This window comes from Akebia trifoliata, chromosome 10 (genome assembly GCF_017979445.1).
Source record: "Akebia trifoliata isolate Shusen 1 chromosome 10, ASM1797944v1, whole genome shotgun sequence".
Classification (NCBI taxonomy): Eukaryota; Viridiplantae; Streptophyta; class Magnoliopsida; order Ranunculales; family Lardizabalaceae; genus Akebia; species Akebia trifoliata.
The window spans coordinates 23734507-23753571 of record NC_141384.1 but is presented as its reverse complement, the minus strand read 5'-3'; the positions used below and the strand labels follow the sequence as shown (position 1 = coordinate 23753571).

Sequence of the window (19065 nt, the reverse complement as noted above, 5' to 3'; positions counted from 1 at the left end):
AAAGATTTGGCCAAATACAGGCATTCCACGAATAGAATTATGCCATGTGGCATATAAAAAGACTTGTTCTTTACCTACTTAGACTAGAATTAGAACAGTAAAAAGTCTAAAGACTGAGATACGGAACTGATGTGAATAAATGCCGAGATTGGTTTATAACATTTATTTATTTATTTATTTTTGTAAGATTTCAAATTATGAATAATTCACAACTATTTCATGTAAATTTAGAATTGACTACTTTTTTTTTAGTCTTTTTCGAGTAATAAATTATGAATAATTCACAACTATTTCATGCACTTTTAGGATTGATTGTTTTTTTTAATAGTGTTGGAGTAACAAATTATGAATAATTCACAATTATTTTATGTACTTTTAGGATTGATTACCTTTTTTTTAGTCATGTTAGAGTAATACTGAAATGTACATTGGGGGGGAGGGCCATCGATGTGTGTCAAAACCATATATACTTTTCATCAAGCTCCACATCAAAAATGCCCCCCATGATTTACATTTTAATGTTACTTCAGCATTATCTTTTATAAGAAAAATACTAAATTGACTTCCTAGACACTGCACTCAACACTATGCCGAAGTGGCAGTGTGCACATAATCATAGATTTTCCTCGAGATTTTATGGTTATGTGCACAATGTGCATCTACGCAGTGTCATTGAAAGTTAATTTAGGATGACTGTTTTTATAATGATAAAGTTGTTTTATTGAAGCGTTCTCAATCTTCAATATTTTTATTTTTTCAATAATAATCTTACTTATTTTGGGCTTAGACCCATAGCTTAATCAGTTTGACATATTGCAAAGCTACTTTTAGGTCGTGAGTTTAAGTCTAGCTTACCTATAAAAAAATAGTCTTACTTATTTTATCTTTTTCGTAAAAAAGATTAGGTATTTTGATCATTATATATATGCGATTAAACATGACTTAAGACATATCATGTACCAAAAGATTCATATTAATATGTAGGAACACAATTTGTTCGAGTTTACACGGATCAAGGAAGAATAAATGTTGTACCTCATAATGGGATGTAGTCTTATAAGAAACGATATTCTCGTACTTCAATAAGACTTAAAAAGGGAATGAGGACAAGCCATTGAGCATAACTAACAACAAAAATCATGAATATACATAATTTTGGAAAGAATCCTATACTAAAGAATGTACTAAAACTACTATTTAGGGAGAGTGGTTCTATAAATAGGTGAAAAATATATATCATGATAAAAGATTTTTGATCAATTTCGAAAGCTTATACACTAATTTAATTATCGGAGACTTTTTTTATAGATACCACACTAGTTCCCTTATGCAAAAGAAACTGAAGTTAGGGGAGATATCAGCATCAACAAATCAAGATCCGCTTATTGATGATCTTGAGGAATTGGAGTTTGAAGGAAAAATGACAACTATAAATACAATTTTTGAGTCTAGCTCTTTCAGAAATTACCTTCGTTGAGAAAAGATGACTTATTTTTCTAAAATAAGTAAGCAATGGTTGTATTACAATAGAAAATTTACAAGGATTCAAGGGCATACCACATTAATTACATTTTTGAGAATTTGAAATTAGGTTTGTTCATAACATCTCTAATAAATCTTCTTTCTCACCATAATAACAAAAAATGACGATTGTTGGAAACCCGTCTTGCATCTCTACCGATTAAAAAAATCAACTTTTTTCCTTTGTCACAAAAAATGTTATTTTATTTCTGCTTTATTATCTTTTTTTCCTTTTTTTTTTTTTCACAGGACAAAAAATTAAATACTTTCTTATTTTTTTAATGTGGGAATTGATAGATCATAGAAGTTGGTGATTCATAAATGTAAAAAAAAATGGGATTTGATGATAATAACTTGATTTTATGAATTTTCATTAGATATATACATATACATAACTTTTTATATATTTTCTTTATTTCTTATTTTTATCGGGTTTTTCCAATTTTTTCTCGTTTTTTTTTTTCCTTCAGTATTTAAAATTTATTTTTCGAAGTTTTCCCTTGCCAATTTAAACTCGTACTCCAACTTTGTCACTATGTTTCTCACAAGTGAAGGGAGAGAGGATGAGAACAATATCTTCTCTCATCTAGAAGAGGAAGCTAAATTCCATTTCTTTCTTTATGAACATGAGATGTCACTCAATTACAATTTTGTAAAACTTTCATCCTTTAGACGTGAGATGTTCATTATTGAACCTCAATACTATGTTGTTTAGAGTCGTCACCATTCTTTTTTGGAAATTGGTATGAATAGACATACGAATTAATTTTTTAGAAAAATCATTTTTATGACATTTTAGTGACTTTCATCCATGGAAAATGATATGTTTCATGGGGTTTTGAACATTTGACTTACCCTTCTTGAAAAGTTTATCAAAGCTCAGCTTACCATTAAGTTAATCCCTTGAGATTAACTATCATAGATATGATGAATCATTTAGAGGTTAGAAATTCAACATTACCATTTGGTGACATCTTGAAGAATTTTGAGAAAGTAACAATCATCTCTAATAAGACCTCTCCCACCATCCAAACTTGATATCCAATACAAGAATGATATACGTTAAGCTATAATCGACAAAATCTTGATTTTTATTGATCTCCATTTTCGTATGTAGTGTTTTATCTTTAATGATGAAAAAAAAAACACATTGCATAGAATTTAAGACAAAGTTCTCTCTTTTGTCTGAATATATCTTGGGATATTGAAGACTATTTGAATAATCATTTTCGTGTCAAAAGATGATTTAAGTATCAAAAGGCATGATTCGACCAAAGACTTCGCAATTCCTTAAGGGAATTAATGGAACTGAACAACAAATGAAGTCATTCGCAATTGAAGCCTGCAAATTTTTGTTTCAAATTGATTCATTATTGATCAGGCAAGGACTTAATTAACATATATTCAAAAAAAAATTATATAATTTTTTAAAAAGAATAAAGAATATTTATTGATATACAAGTAGATAATACATCCAAGTTAACCCTAACATCTAAGGCTCTTTTGTTCAAAATCGGAAAAGTTCAGATAATAACCAAAAGAAGAGTTGGAAGATAAAGGCGACAGTAGAGGAACGTTAAGGATTCCGTTAATTTCTCCATCTCCCCAAACGGGCCCCCAACTTGATGGCTTTGGTGGCATAACGGCTGACACACTTGGCTTTTTGACAGATTCCGACGGTTTCTCTTTCTTAAAGGGCTTAATATCTACCTCTTCTGCTTCAATTTCTCTGCTTCTTTTCCGACAAGTGTTCGATAGCTTCTCAGAGATGATTCCTGCTTGGTGAGGGAAATTGACAATCGCTTTGCTTCCACGCATCTCGAAGGCTGCACGATCGTAAGCTTTTGCGGCTTCTATGGCCGTCTCGTAGGTTCCAAGCCAAACCCTAGACCCTCGACGGTTCGGATCTCTAATCTCCGCAGCAAATTTCCCCCACGGACGACGACGTACTCCTCTGTAATGTTTCTTTTCACCGGAATTTGAAGGATTTTGATCGGAAACCGTCGTAGCCAGGAGAGGCTGTTCTGTGAAATTTGAAATCTCGAGTTTAACGGGAGAATCTTTAAAGCTCGATTGAGAAGAAGTTGGATTTATAATTTGAAATTTCGATTCACATTGGAAGAAAGAATTGTTTGTTTGAGATTCTAAAACCAGTGATTCAGAGATGGATGACTGAGAGAAATCGCTAAAAAACTCATTTTTCTCCTCTGAAATCTGAGGTTCAGAGTTTTCGGTTCGCGAACAGATGGAACCAACAGGAGAGGATAGAAACTGTGAGATTTCAGAAGTATTAGAGGTGAGGTCAAGGATGAAGCTTTCGAGAGTCGCGAAATCGCCAAGAAGATGTTGTCGAATGAGATCGAGAGTCCAAGCTTCGTCTGATGTCTTCGCCATGTGAGAAAGAAAATGAAATTGAATTTGTATTTGTATTTGAGTTTGAAGGGCAGAAGAAGAGATTGAGAGGTATTTAAAGGGTTGTGGGATTTTAAAACGATGTTCGTACGAAGGTTCCTTCTACAGTTAAAAAAGGAATTTTTCTTTTAACTTTTTATGTTCTTTATCGTAAAATTTGGACAACAGCTTTAACGCTCAATTAACTAAAAAAAAGAAGCTATTATTCTAGAAAGGGTAAAATCGGAATCAAAATTGACTTTATGTCTTTTATCTTAAAAAAAAATATGGAGATAACTGCTCCTACACTCCAACAAAGAACCTATTTCCTGGGTACTTCTAGAAAGGGTAAAATCGGTAATAAAGGTTGAATGGATGATGATGATCTGACGAGGTCAATATATCTATCTTATAAAATGAATATTTTCAAAATATATAAAATAAAGAATAATGCAAGTGACCCTAGTTGCACCTCACATTGCACTTTTCTGAGTTGAATGTGTGTAGGAATCATAAATCTTTCATCGAGATACGAGTGAAGAAGCATACACTCCCACATCAGGAAAGTATGTTATAAAGTGCAATGTTGAGGTCACTCCAGCACGATTATAAAATAAAGTATGGATCTGGTTACTATGTAATATATGCTAACCCCAACTGAAGTTTTATGAGACGATAATATCATCAATAAAATTGGACAAGATGAAGATATTGACTTGGATGATTAAAAAAAAAAATTAGAATAATTAATAAATTAAGAGAAAGTCGACTGGGAAGATTTAGACATGTTCAATGAAGGTTGATTACAATTCAAAATAGATGAAGTAACCAACTTGAAAATCTTAAAAAAAAAATAAAATGAGACGAAGAGTCAAAAGAATGTGGATTACAACATAGAGAAAAGATACAAACTTGGAACTCATGCTTAAGTCTTAATAATAGAAGACAAGACTCATTTTGTTAGATAGTAAATCTTTTGGATAAGGTTATGTTGTTCTGTTAAAAAAACAGGCAAAAAAAAAAAAAAAATTCCTCTAAATTAAAACCTTAAACTAAATGGTAGGATTGAATGATTTTTTGAATAATAATTTCACTTATGATAGTGCTTTTTTTTTAATGGGATGATGCTTAATCATAGTATAATAGTGTGTTAGTATCACACCCTTAATTTATCGTTAATTTGTAAATCATTGTTTATGAGGTTAAAAGTTTTGGATTGAGCTGATTTTATGTGAGGATGATCTCCTCATTATAGAGATCACAAAAACTTAGCCCAATTCAAAACTTATAACTCATATAGGACAAATTTTGTCTCCCTAAGATTGTCTGTCTTACACTACCCTTTATATATAAGAAAATCTTGGGGGGACTTTGTTTTTCACAATGTTGATGTGATAGTCATAGATGTGTTTCCTTGAGATACAAGTATAAAACATTTATGGTTATGAGCACACCTCTATGTCATAAATGTGATAATCAAAGTAAATACTAGCATTACAACATTTTTGATTTATAGTGGCGAATTTTTCCGTCACTATAAGATAATTTTTCCGCTGGTGAAAGTTATTGCGGCGATGAACTACGGAATAAGGATCCGACATGGTGGCCTCGGTCCCTAAATGTAGCAGTGTCACCCCAACATTACACTTTTTGTCTTTGAGTTGCCCACTCCTTGAAATACTCGATGAACAAAAGGTACGTAAGTAACACAACCCAAGCCCATAAATTACGTTTAAATACCATTTGATCATTAGAGTTTCAGCTAGGGATGCTACTTGATTTGGTTCAAACCAAGAATTGAACCAAATCGATAGCTTTGAGCTGATTTCGTTTGATTTGGAACAAGATACTTTTCAATTTTGGATTAAGAATATGGAGAATCGATAAATTTGGCTTGATATTCGGTTCAAGGCTTGTATAGAACTTAACCAAACCTTCATGTAATAATTAAATATGAATGAATTTATTATGACTTATTTTACAACTTAAGCTTGATTAATGACTTTTTTTTATAGATAGGTTAATGATTTATTATATGGAATTTTATATATATTATAAATTTTTTTCAGGTAAAAATAAGTTACTTCCATGCAGGTTTAAAGAATATTGACAACACATAAAACTGAACCCGAACTTAGTTTGGTATGGGATGATTTGCCTCTATCGGCATTTTTGGTCCGGTTTTGATTCTTAGTAGAACTGATTTATGTTGATATGGTTCCAATTTGACTTCAAACCAAACCAAGTTACCCCCTTAGTTTCAACTGCCATATTCCCATTAAGCTTGGAATTTTACATGATAAAAGATCAAATAAAGGAAAGAAAAGTCACCATCTAAAATAGTGTTATGTTCCAATAGAATAGAATGGGAATGATGTCCACATGACACTTTTTTATAAGAGTTTAAAGCATGATAGTTTCAAATCAAGTTGTTTACTGTATGACATGTAATCCAATGTGTTTCATATCCAATCAAAAAGTATCACGTTCGACACCATTTTTATTATATGACTAGGATCATGTGAGGTGTCCCATTCCTGACCAAGGTCAGGTGGCATCCCATTTTATGCTGCAAGCCAGTTTTGCGATCCACTGATTGTATGGATATATGACCCATCCCTTAATGGACCTACATACTCAAAATCATAGTGTTTGATAACTCATATCCACTAGATCTATCTCTTGAAAAATAATTTTAATTCAACGATTAGAAATCATTCTTAAGATAATACTAATATCAATGGATGAATATCACCAATCAAATTGATTTTTTTGTATGTAAATTCTTTAAAGAATGGACCACATATCCATATAGATAATGGATCACTAAATAAATGCCACGTGACAAAAAAATGGGATGTCACCTGACCTTGGCTATATACGGAACACCTGACTGGATCCCTACTCCCTAATTATTTAATAATTCTAGTAAGTCCCATATGTGGGTGGGGCTTGACTTACCTATCAATGGAATTTTAAGAAGATAAAGAAAAAGAAATGAAAGAGAGGGATCACTCTATTTTATACTGGGACAGGTATGACCGTGGTATCGGTCCTTTTGATCCACATCTTGGTCGCTGCTGACAATGTCAGTTTTCCTCATAATACTCTCTGTTTGTATTTTCACCATGAATTAGTCGAAGATTGAAACTCAATTTAAATTGTCCCACGCCTTGACAAATTCAGGGTCAAACCATTTCCGACATGCTTAAAACATCATACTGTTTGACCTTTTGTAATTCAAACATTTTATCTTTTCAACTCTTGCATTAATGGTTTTGACCATAGTTTTAAAACTCGTTTTTGACATCTCGTCTCCTCCGTGAGAAAGACCGAAGTATCTTGGACGAGTTTTCGATACATTTGGAGTATCACTTTCAACCAGGAGAAAAATGAACCTGGATTGATTGTGTCAATTAATTTTGATCAATTTACACAATCACTTGAGACCTCCTTCGATTTTGTTGGAAGCTAGTTTGACTCGATCAACTTTTTGAAAACCCCATTTTTCAAAAAATTGATTGTGTCAACAAATCTTCATCAATTTACACAATCAATTTTTTGAAAAATGGGGTTTTCAAAAAGTTGATCGAGTGTCAACAAATCTTCATCAATTTACACAATCAATTTTGGCAGTTTCTTTTAATATATACATGAACTTTAAGAATTTAAATATAACACAACCTTCTAATGTGAATCCCGATAAGACATTTCATTTCATTCATGCTAGCACATTCGCCATGGACAGAAAACATGGTGCAATGAAGCTTTGATTGGGTAGTACACAATTATGGTTAGATAAAGTATTGTGACCCACTACAGTAAAATAGGAATAGCGACGGTTGGCGACCGTCTCTATAGGAACGCTATATTGGCCGTCACTATAGAGTATTATATAAAAATAAATATATGAGGCCTTTAACTACGGTCACCAACCGTCGCTATAGAGAATTTTTGTAAAAAAAAAATTTATTTTACACCTACCTCCCTCACATGTTATTGAATATTGGAAATACCCCTATGTTTTGAAATTGATTACCTAAACCCCAACTACCAACATGAAAAGACCCTAACGCCCCTAGTCTTCAACTTTCATAAATTTAATTGTCAATCCAAATTTTAGTCTACAATTTGAAGCTACAATAAATATTATCAGTATTTATTACAATAACTTTACAAAAATATCCTCATATACATTAAGTTGAGAATTTTTTAAACTAAAAATCCTATCCACTTTCACGTCAAGAAGTGCGATATGAGGTTCCGGCTTGAAGTCACTCCAGCACGACTCAACAAGAAATTACAATTGATCAAGACTAATAACAAAAGCTTACAATTTCTCTCTTCAACTTATGAGCAACTCAAGTATGCGATCGCGACAGTACAAATTCCTCCAGCCTACACAATACCTATATATATATATATTATTATTATTATATTTTACGGGCATATTTGATGGGATGGTCCGTCAAATATGAGTTTTTTCACATAGTGCTAAGGGATTGCCGACTACTCATTTTGTACGTATTTGCAACAATCTCAATGTGTTAATATAAGGAGTAACTTATCCACCATACTTCATCCACACCAGATCATCTCCACACTAGATTTTCTCTGCAATATGGATCAAGAGGATGCTGATGTGGCACTGGAATCTCTCAACAAAATTGACTCTTGTTATGTAGTTGCTCGGTCAAGATAAAACTCTATCCAATCTTTATCATGTATTGGATATTCTTGTTGTAAATCAACTGATACACATTTATAAATATTGGGACTCCGCACAAGAGATTCATGTGTGAGAACAACCAATTATAAGTTCTCTGTTAAGGCTTTATAATCTGGCCTCGTTTCCAAAATATTTTGGAGGATAGAGTTTCCATATATTACAATTATCCATAGAGAAACCAACAATTCTAAAACTATGTTTTCCTCCCACTTATTAATTCGCAATTTTATCATTGACTCGACTTTAAAAAAAATACCATAATTAAATAAGCAATTTGTACCCATAAGTGTCGTAGATAAAAATGGATGTGATGGGCCTCTATAGTGGTTACCATTTTCTTGAGATTTTTTAGCCATCTACTCATCTTTTTCTAAGACGTGTGTCCTAAAAAGAAAATATGTGATGCATAATGGATTCTAGTAAATCATTGATTCTTTCTTCTTCTTTTTCTTCATTTTATTCTTCTTGACTTTGTGTTGTTTTTATTTATTTGATAAATAAAATAATCTATAAAAAGAAGTATTTATTTTTGTCTTATATGTTTTCTTTGATATTTTCTTTCTTGACCTTTTTATTAAAAATCTAAACAACAAAATTTTAGAAAAAGATTTTTGAAGATTTTTTATTTTTGTGAAGGAAGAGGAAACATAAATGTCACATTCATGAAGGGAGCCAGCAAATTATTACTTCACTAATTAATGAAAATTTTTATACTAACCCAAGTCAAGATAAATACGTAGTGGGAAGAAGTTACCAATAGGATTAAATTCGTTCTAAAGGTTATTAAACAAAAGTATTAGGAACACTATAGGGGTTATTGAAGGATATTCCATAGTAAATATCAATTAGGATATTCTAGAATATTTTCATCACAACCTTCCATTTGTGATGAGATGCACTAACAATGATACAATGCATCTTATTCTCTAACAGAGTACAACTGGAACGTGGAATATTACAAAGAGAACAAGTATATATCATAAGGTATAACCATCAAAAAGGTCAAAAGTAACATGTTGTTCCATAACAAAGTTCCCCAAATGAGAGTCCAGAAGGCCAACTATGATGTCCTAAGACAAGCAAAAAAATATTTTAAAAAACAAAAACTTTAGATCCTCAGATTGAGGGAAGGAAATACTACCCAATAAACTCAGAATATACAACCCATCGGCATGAAATCAAGTTCCATCAAGGCCCACTAGAGAAATAATATTATGAAAGTTGATGAAGCAATGGGTAACAATTGAAGCTTTCTACCAAAATCCTCTCGATGTTTCCTTGATAGCTTCTTACTTGTCGTGATAGTGATATTCTTTAAGACTAGTGCATTCTTGAAGATAAACTCAATAAACTTGAGTTCATTGTCACGCCCTTGGAAATTGTGGATCTCAACAGTTTTGAGGTGATCAAAAATGCAATTGGACGTTAAATGTGCTCCCCAATCTCCATCTTCATTTTCTTCTGAGTTGCCTTCTTTCTAATGAGCAGGACAATGAGAGAAAAATCAATGTCAGTTGTTGAACAATATAAAAGAGGAATTATAGAACATCATAATAGAGTTTACATCCAAGTATGGGTAATCCCCAAAACAAAGTGAGCTAATGGAGGAAATTTAAGCTACCAACTAATTATAATTATTGAATAAAATGATAAAATGATGAAATAAAGACTGAATTAGTATTTGATTAGTACCTCATTTATGTCCAAGACAAGAGTTTCTAAATAAGGAGAGCTCTCGAGCAAGTTGGTTATTGCCCGGATGTAGGAATTTGATCAGCCTCAAATACCTAAAGATTATGAAATGGCTTGGGAAGCCATTCCAAACTATTAGGGTTAGGGGATTCGGTGTAAATCTGCTTGTACATGAAAAAAGAGAAAAATGGGAAATCAATTAGACAGTTTTAGTTATGAAGCAAATAATTAATAGAAATGAATTGTAATTAAGCAATTGAAAGATACCCGAGAGCACCGATAAGATAGTGTTAGAGTTTTTGCATTATAAAGTCCTTCAAGAACTTCCTTGAGACGATGAGTATTCACATCAATGTGTGCATTAACTAGAGTGGAAAGGTTTTCTAGATAAAAATCTTCATAAAGGAAATCTTCCACCCTAATTGATTGAGATTTGGGGTACATATCTTCATCTTACATCTTCTACCATCATGTCTTTCCACGACCAAGTTCTTAAGTTGAAGAGCTGAAATATTGACAACTTTGTCACTTTGAGATGGTCGTGCTTGCAATTCTTCATGATCAAATTTTCCAAAACAAGGCAGCTCAAGAGTAGCTCCCCATTTGAATTTCCCCCAGGAAGTGTTATGGATTCCAGTTCCAAAGTCTTGAGGTTGGAAGCTGAGCATATAGAATTTGGAACACTAACGCTCAATCTACAACTCGTTTCCATCTTTAGCACCTTGATACAACAGTTTGAAGTAAATAGAATGTTAGGTACTTGAAGGGGTTTTCCAGAACCTTGAAAGATGTTAAGATGGAACTCCTGAACATGTAATTTTAATGCAGAAGTGATCCATGTTTCAAGTCTAGGTGCAAGACGATTAAGACTGGAGCAGAGACTTAAACTGTATACATTATCATAATTATTATTGTTCCAAAGATGAAGACGAAGACGATGAAGCATAACCATGTCGACAAAAACTATAAAACTCTCTACATTTGAGCTTCTCTTTCTTTTTGGTTGTAGTAATGTCTTTTTCTGGTTTCCAAATACGATAACTGAAGACTAGATTGGGCATAAACATCCATACGTATCTCCATCTTTTGGAAATAAGGCTGGTTTGAACTACTTCTTTTGTGTCCAGAGATGAAAGGATGAGATGTAGAATGTGATCCGGTAAATTACTGATTCTGTCTTCTTCTTCTTCGCTCTTCTTGGCTGTGTTTAAGCGTGTCTTCTTCATAGCTGAGACTAGCAGAAGAAGAACGTACGTATCCCCTTGGTATTTGGTAATGCGAGAGATTAATGAAACAAACCCAATTAAAACAACACACCCTTATTCTTTGAGTTGATCGCGGCAGCTGGTATCAATATAATATATATTGACTACTTAAAACATCGAGATCACATCCAACTCGGAGTCCGTGTTTGGTAAGAAGTAAGGGTGCTTTTTTGCCCTGTCATCAAATTTTAAAATAATCCAACAGCCATTTGACACGTGGTACAATGACATCTCCAAGAAAAAATTTCTCTTACCTATCCCTGGGCCCACATATTCATTCTTTTAAATTTCAAATCTTAAGAAAAGGTCGTTCGCCCACCTTGATTATCATATTAATAATCTAACGACAAAAGATTTCATGAAAATATTCATATTCAAAAAAAAATTTAATAATAATTTAAAAAAATATTATTTTCAAGCTTGATCAAGGTGTTGAAAATGGTTGGCTATAGAACACACAAATTTAAAAATAAAATTCAATGGTGAAAATAATTAAATTAATTTTTTTTTTTAAATTCATATAATTTTGTCCTCTACAGTTCCATTGTATCGGATCATGTTTTTAAATTTCACAAGGTTATCAAATTAGAAATTTTGCATTTTTTTCACTATGGGCAGGAGAGAGAAAGAGACGTTAGGGGCACTGGCCAAAAAACAGTGTCCATTTAACATCACCCAAATGGAAATTTCTTAAGAGTGTTGATAATTTGATGTACTTTTAACATACGCACTAGGGGTGCACATTGGATTGGATAAATCCGAGAACCGAACCAATCCGAAGCTTTTGGATTGGATTGGTTCGGATTAAATACACCCACGGTTCGGGTACGGTTTGAAAAAAAAAATCCGGTTAATTCGGTTCGGTTCTGGATTAAGAATATAACAAACCGAACCAATCCGAAATCCGAACTGTAATATATATATATATATATATATATATATATATATATATTATATATATATATAAATAATTATATATAATATATATATGATTTTTTTTTAAAAAAAAATTATTTTCTTAATTTCTCTTTCTCCTTCGCATCGAATTTGGGGGAGGTCTGTAAATCGAGAACGAGAACCCTAGCCGCCGTCTTCGCCGGTCGTCTCCCTCGCTCCACCTCGTCGGAAAACATAGAGGACTCTCTCGAAACATCGCCGTTGTCTCCTTCGCTCACCTCGTCGGAAAACACAGAGATCTCTCTCTTTCGCTCGTGAAACCTCGCCGCCGTTCTCGGTCGTCTCCCTCCGTTACCTCACCTCGTCGGAAAACACAGAGGTAACTCTCTCTCTCTCTCTCTCTTATTGCCGTTATTCTCACTCGTTTCGAAGGTTCTATCCTTCGCTCGGATTCTCTGTGTGAAATTCAAACACAAAAATTTCTGATATATTCGAACAAACACATTCAAGGAAAAATTTAAAAATAGACAAACAGAAGTAAAAAAAAAAATAGTTTATTCGTGGAAAAAGATGTCGAAAGGTAAGTGATTTTAAGCATGCATTTGATCTTCGATCATCCCTTACAAGGTAACTGTTTAATGATTTTTATTTTCTAATTGTTTTCATGATTTTTATTTTTAATGTGTTAAAAATAATAAGTATTTTGGATTGATTCATGATTTTTATTACTATTAGATTAGTTCATTATTTTTTTATGATTTTTAGTACTATTGAAAATATTAAGTATGAGAACCGAGAACCGATCCGAACCAAGATTGGATTGGATTGGATCGGTTCTATAGGGTAATTGGATTGGTTCGGTTCCAAAGTTGTAGAACCGATCATGTTTGGTTCGGTTCCAATTTTGCCAAAATCCGAACCAATCCGAACCATGTGCACCCCTAATACGCACCTGACGCACACTGATAAGGAATACATAACTTATTAAAGAGAGAGAGAGAGAGACAGTTTAAACTCTCTCTCTCGTCACTGTCTCTTCTCTCTCTCTCTCTCTACCTATTGCAGATCAAACTGCAAAGAAGATATTAGGTTGAGCTTTGCCAATTCGAGATACCCATTGAGGCATGAAAGCAAAATGAGACACGAAGCTTGAGACCTACATTTTGGACCATCTTCGCGAGATCAAGGTAACTTGACCAATCATACTTTCCCATGTTTTCCTTCTCAATTATCCCCCACCAGATCGAAAGCTCAACGCCTTCCAACCCTTAGAGTTTCAAGGCCTTTAAACCGAACTTGATTGCTCTCGTATGGTTCAGCTTATTGCAACTAGAGATTGTATCCAGAGGAAACACAACATACAATTGCACACCATCCTCCTACATAAATGAATAATCATATTTAGAACAAGGAAATAAAACGAAACCCACGAACAATTTTAAGATATAAAGAAGGAAGATAAGAACATCATCAAAAGGTAAAGAGAGAGAGAGCGTGGGTTTTCTCCAAACTGTTGACGTCTTCATGGGAGGATGTGTGCAATTGTAAGAGAGAGAAAGAGAGTGGGTGAAAGCGCCCTCGATCCGCGGGGTGCGCGGATCCGCTTTTGACCCTTCAGGTTTGGGAGTCGCCACCTAGTTATTATGGTCTAGGAACCAAACTGACTCTAAAACGGATAATGAACTAATCTTCTACAGAAAATCTGAATCCGGGGATCATGTTACGGGGTTGGAAGGTGTTAGGCACCAACCCCGCCCGGCCATTGCCGGTCTCTACTTATCCCAAATAAATCTATATCGCTAATGACAAACCTAGATTAAAAAATAATGAAAAATCTTACCTTCGATCTGCAAAAGTGTTATTCCCTCAGATCTGGTGAAAACGACTCCTTGTACCGTATTCCTTACTTCGTTCTATCTCCGGATCTGATTCTTGATCTCCGAGGTAAGGTATCTCCTTCTTGGATCTGGGTGCTTCGAATTTGTTGTGGATTTTTGGGATGTTTTTGAGAGGTTTTTGAGTGTTTTTTAGGCTAAAATTGGAGTAGGGGTGTTATGGAAGGAGTTGGGATCCCAAAATTAGGGTTTTGGAGAGGTTGTGGAGGCTTCTTCACCTACTTTTCCTAGGATTTTTTCTTTGATACGAAAATAGGGTGTGGAGGCTCCTATTTATAAAGTTTTAGAAGCATTAGGGTTTGATTAGGGTTTCTTTTAGGGTTTCAATTATGGTTTTAACTTAGTCTTTAGGGTTTTAGGGTTTTGACTTTAGTCTTATGAGATTGACTTGATTAGTTTAGATTAGGGTTTTGATTTAGGGTTTTGACCTTAGTCTTATGAGATTGACTTGATTAGTTTAGATTAGGGTTTTGATTTAGGGTTTTGACCTTAGTCTTATGAGATTGACTTTAATACTTGACTCTAGTCTTACTTAATTGACTTTAATTTTGACTTTAACCTTATTTGATTGACTTTAGTATCTTGACTTTAGTCTTGCTTGATTGACTTTAAATTTTTGGAGAACCCCCCTCTATTATATCTTTGATTCTTTGGACCCTCAAATGGAGGGGTCCTTAAAGAAATATCTTGCGAACCATCAACAATTTTTCTTGAAAGCCTGATTGATCAATTTTTTAGTTTAAATTTTATAATTAATTTTATTAATGTTTCACTTTACATTATTTAATGATTTAATTATTAATTTTGAAACTTTTAATTATTAAAATTGTGAAATTATCGTTTTGCCCTCGGAGAGGATTTTTTACGTTTTAAGTCGTTTTTCAATGTTCCAAGATGTTTTGGAATCAGTTTCTCGTAAGGAATTCAATGAAAAAGTTGATTTTTATCATTTATGAAATTTTTTGTGTGAAATGATCGTGAATTTTATGAGGGGTATTTTCGTAATTTTGTCGAATTTTGTGAAAATTGGTGAAATGATTTATTTGGTTTCGATTTGTTATTTTATGTGTTTGAATGGGTTTTCCTAAGCGTAATGTAAGCTCCAGGGATGTTTTGATGTTAGGGGTATTTTGGTAATTTGGTCATTTTTAGTGATTTTTATCGTGAAGCTTCTTTTTGGTTTGCAAGATGATGATTTCTATGTTTCTGGGGTCGTATTTACCTAGCGTAGCGTGGTTTCTAAGTTTTGTCAGTTCGAGATACCTCATTCGAATTTCTGAAACATATCTGATAACAAAATGAAGCATTGGAATAAACATCCATCATTGGGAACTTTTGCGATCGGGTTGACGAGTTGATTAATCAGGAGAGTGCAAAAATGGGGTGTCTACAGTGGATTTTCTCCAAACTGTTGTGGGTTTCGTTTGATTTCAGATATATATATATATATATATATATATATATGGGTCCCGTTATTTGGCCAACAGTTTGGCAAACATTTTGGCAAACACTTTTTCAAAACATGGGTTAGAGGTCTTGGAATGGGCTGATTTTTTGTGAGGATGATCTCTACGGTGAGGAGATCATCCTCACCAAAAATCATCTCATTCCAAAACTTCTAGCCCAGTTTACAAGTTGAAAAATTGTGAACCGTCCATTTTGTTTAAACCATTTTTGATGGGGTTAGATCTCCTCACCGTAGAGATCATCCTCACCAAAAATCAGCCCATTCCAAGACCTCTAACCCATGTTTTGAAAAATGTTTTTGCCAAAATGTTTGCCAAACTGTTTGCCAAATAACGCTACTCTATATATATATAGATAGAGAGAGAGAGAGAGAGAGTGTGTGTGTGTGTGTGTGTGAGTGAAGAGAGAGGGAGAAGAAGAAATAGGGAGTTAGTTTAAAAAACAAAACAAACGAGGAAATTATTTTAAAAATTGTAAAACTTATATTCTCATTTGAAATGACGCCAGAACGTGTCTTAACCGTTGTTTTCTCAAAATCTAACATCTCACAAACATCGTTTTCTTACATGGTTTCAAAGAGGTCCGTCGAACCGTCCCCTTATATATATATGGGAACAGATCAAGGGACATATGAAAAAGCATATGCAAAAACAATGTAACATTAATAAATGTTCAAAATATGGGTTAGAAGTTTCGGATTAAGCTGATTTTTTTTGAGGATGATCTCTATGATGGAAAGATCATCTGAAAAAAAAATTAGTCCAATCTGAAACTTCTAACCCCATTAAAAGTGATTTAGAATGTTGACCATCGATTTTTTGCCAATAATTTGTAAATCACTTTTGATGGATTTAGGAGTTTTAGATTGAGCTGATTTTTTGTGAGGATGATCTTCTCATCATAGTGACCATCCTTGCAAAATATCAGCTCAATCCAAAATCTCTAACCCATATATATATATATATATAGATAGATATATATTAAAATAATTGTTTTTCAAGCTTGATCCAAGTTGTTTAAAACAGATGGCTACTGAGCACTAAAATTTAAAAATAAAATTTAACCGCGAAAATATTTGTTTTGTTTTGTTTTTTTTTTTTTTTTTTTTTAAGTTCATATAATTTTAGCCTCTACAACCCCATATCATCATATCAAAATTTTGAATGTCATAAGGTGATTCAATTTGAATTTTTTTTTTTAAATTTTTTAAATAAGTTATGTGCTTCCAGGTCAGTGCTTTGTAAGCAATTCGGAATACGGCAAAATTTTGATTTGTGAAAAATTTGAGTTCTATTTGATTTTGGATAGCAAAAAATCAATCTAAAATTCAGCCCAAAATTCGATAAATGGAAAATATGCAGTTTATACTTCATATGTATATTATCTGTTTCATTTCAAATATCTGAAAATCAAAACTTCGGAATATGATAGTGATGTTAGTAGTGATGGTGACGATGAAATTGGTGATGTTGATGGTAATGGTCACTACGTGAAATCTCGAAAAATCGACAGAAAAAATTGACTAGCCAAGACTCATGAATTTTAGAAACTGAATTTTGATAGTCGAGGATCGTCGAAATTTTAGATATTCCCAGATTTAACGGCTTAGAGCTATCGAATTTCTCCCATCCTTCATTAATTTGGCAGTTTCAGACTGTCGAAAAAAAAAAAATTTTGACAACGAAAAATTTGACCCTTTGTGCATCGAATTTTATGAAATTTGTCGGCCTAAGGCCATCAAATTTGGGCTTTTTTCGCATTGTAGGTGAAGGGGATGGTAATAATGATGGTGGTGATAATGAGAACATTGAAGTTATTGTTCCATTGATTTTTTTAAAAAGACCAAAGTCAAGGGACAAATCATCAATTTGAAAATTTTATTTATGAAAATTGCCAAAATCATCCAACCGAGCTGATTTTTCTTCAAAGGTCCTCATGCATTAGGTCCACTGATTGAACATCTCAGGTTGATTGGAACATATATGATTTGCATAATATAGACTAGGCACAACCATAAGAATGATGGTCTGGCCGTCTGAGTCTACTTATAGTTGAACGATCAAATTAGAAGAAAATCTTATAAAATGTGGTTAAACTGACTCTAATTCATGGAGCTTGAATTTTGGATGATCAAGAAGCAACATGTTAATAGATTGAGTGTAGCAGAGATGAGGATGGTGAGATTGATGAGTGGAAAGACCAAGAAAGATAGAATTAGAAATAAGCATTAACGAAAATGCTGTAGTTATAGTATTTTAGTTAGAGATGACGATGCTGAGATTGCTGAGATATAAGGTATTTTAGTTTGCTTGTGAGGGGAAATTCATAAGGGGCTTTGTAACTACAGTTTCCAAATAGTCACCTTCTTGCGCCGCCTGTTATAGACTAGGTTTTCTCTTTATTAATTTATTTGGGTTCATAACAGAATTCTCATCTAACATATTTGTTACTTTCATCTTACATGAAAACGGGTTTAGGCAAGGTATCTGCTCAAGTGTTGATAGCATAAGAATTCATAGATTTCTCTGTGCTCTGCAAGCATTCATTGTATGTGTGGTACCATTAAGATGTCCATCTACTTACATATTTAATGATGAGAATTACTATTGACACCTCAGCTTTTACTTATTGCATCCCAAATAAAAATAAAGAAAATAAGTGAATGGTTGAGAATAAGTAAAAATTGCTGTGCTCTTTAGTTTTTCTACAAGATTCAAATTTTTGAGTTTAGGATTTTATACGAGCAAAATCATAATTGTAAATAACTACTAAAATTCTTTGAACAAGTTTTGTAATGTTGAGATTATAATTTGAGCCAAACTTTTGTAATGTTTGAAAAGTGTTTTATAATCTTTAATTGGGGTGTTATAAATAATTTAAGAAATTAGAGTGTAATGAGTATAATTTGGAGTGCCAATAACAGCTTTCTTAATGATCATTTTTTTTCCTTCATTGTCTAAGGAAATTGCTTGTGTTTCAAGCTGTGTATCTTAAGCGGAAAGGGTAAACTCCTTGGGATTCTCCTGCAAAATTGTCCAATTTATCAGATCTTGAAAGTCACTTGAACCCATTAAATGAGTCAAATGGAAGAAAAATTGGTTTATCTTCTACAAGCACAGAATATTATAATTTTACTGAACCTGGGTTAGGTCAGGTTACCTATTTAATAAATGTGTTGGGTTTGGATTTAAGTTTTTGGCACTATTAT

General features: G+C 33.1%; 1 protein-coding gene across 1 annotated transcript; it reads right to left on the bottom strand.

Annotated features, from left to right (window-relative positions):
* Nucleotides 1-2985: 2985 nt before the first annotated feature.
* On the bottom strand, nucleotides 2986-3994 carry LOC147393351 (ethylene-responsive transcription factor 5-like). The gene has a single exon (XM_086456473.1). The coding sequence runs from the start codon at nucleotides 3913-3915 to the stop codon at nucleotides 3007-3009; it is 909 nt and encodes a 302-aa protein (XP_086312599.1). The 5' UTR covers nucleotides 3916-3994; the 3' UTR covers nucleotides 2986-3006.
* Between the last annotated feature and the right edge of the window lie 15071 nt (nucleotides 3995-19065).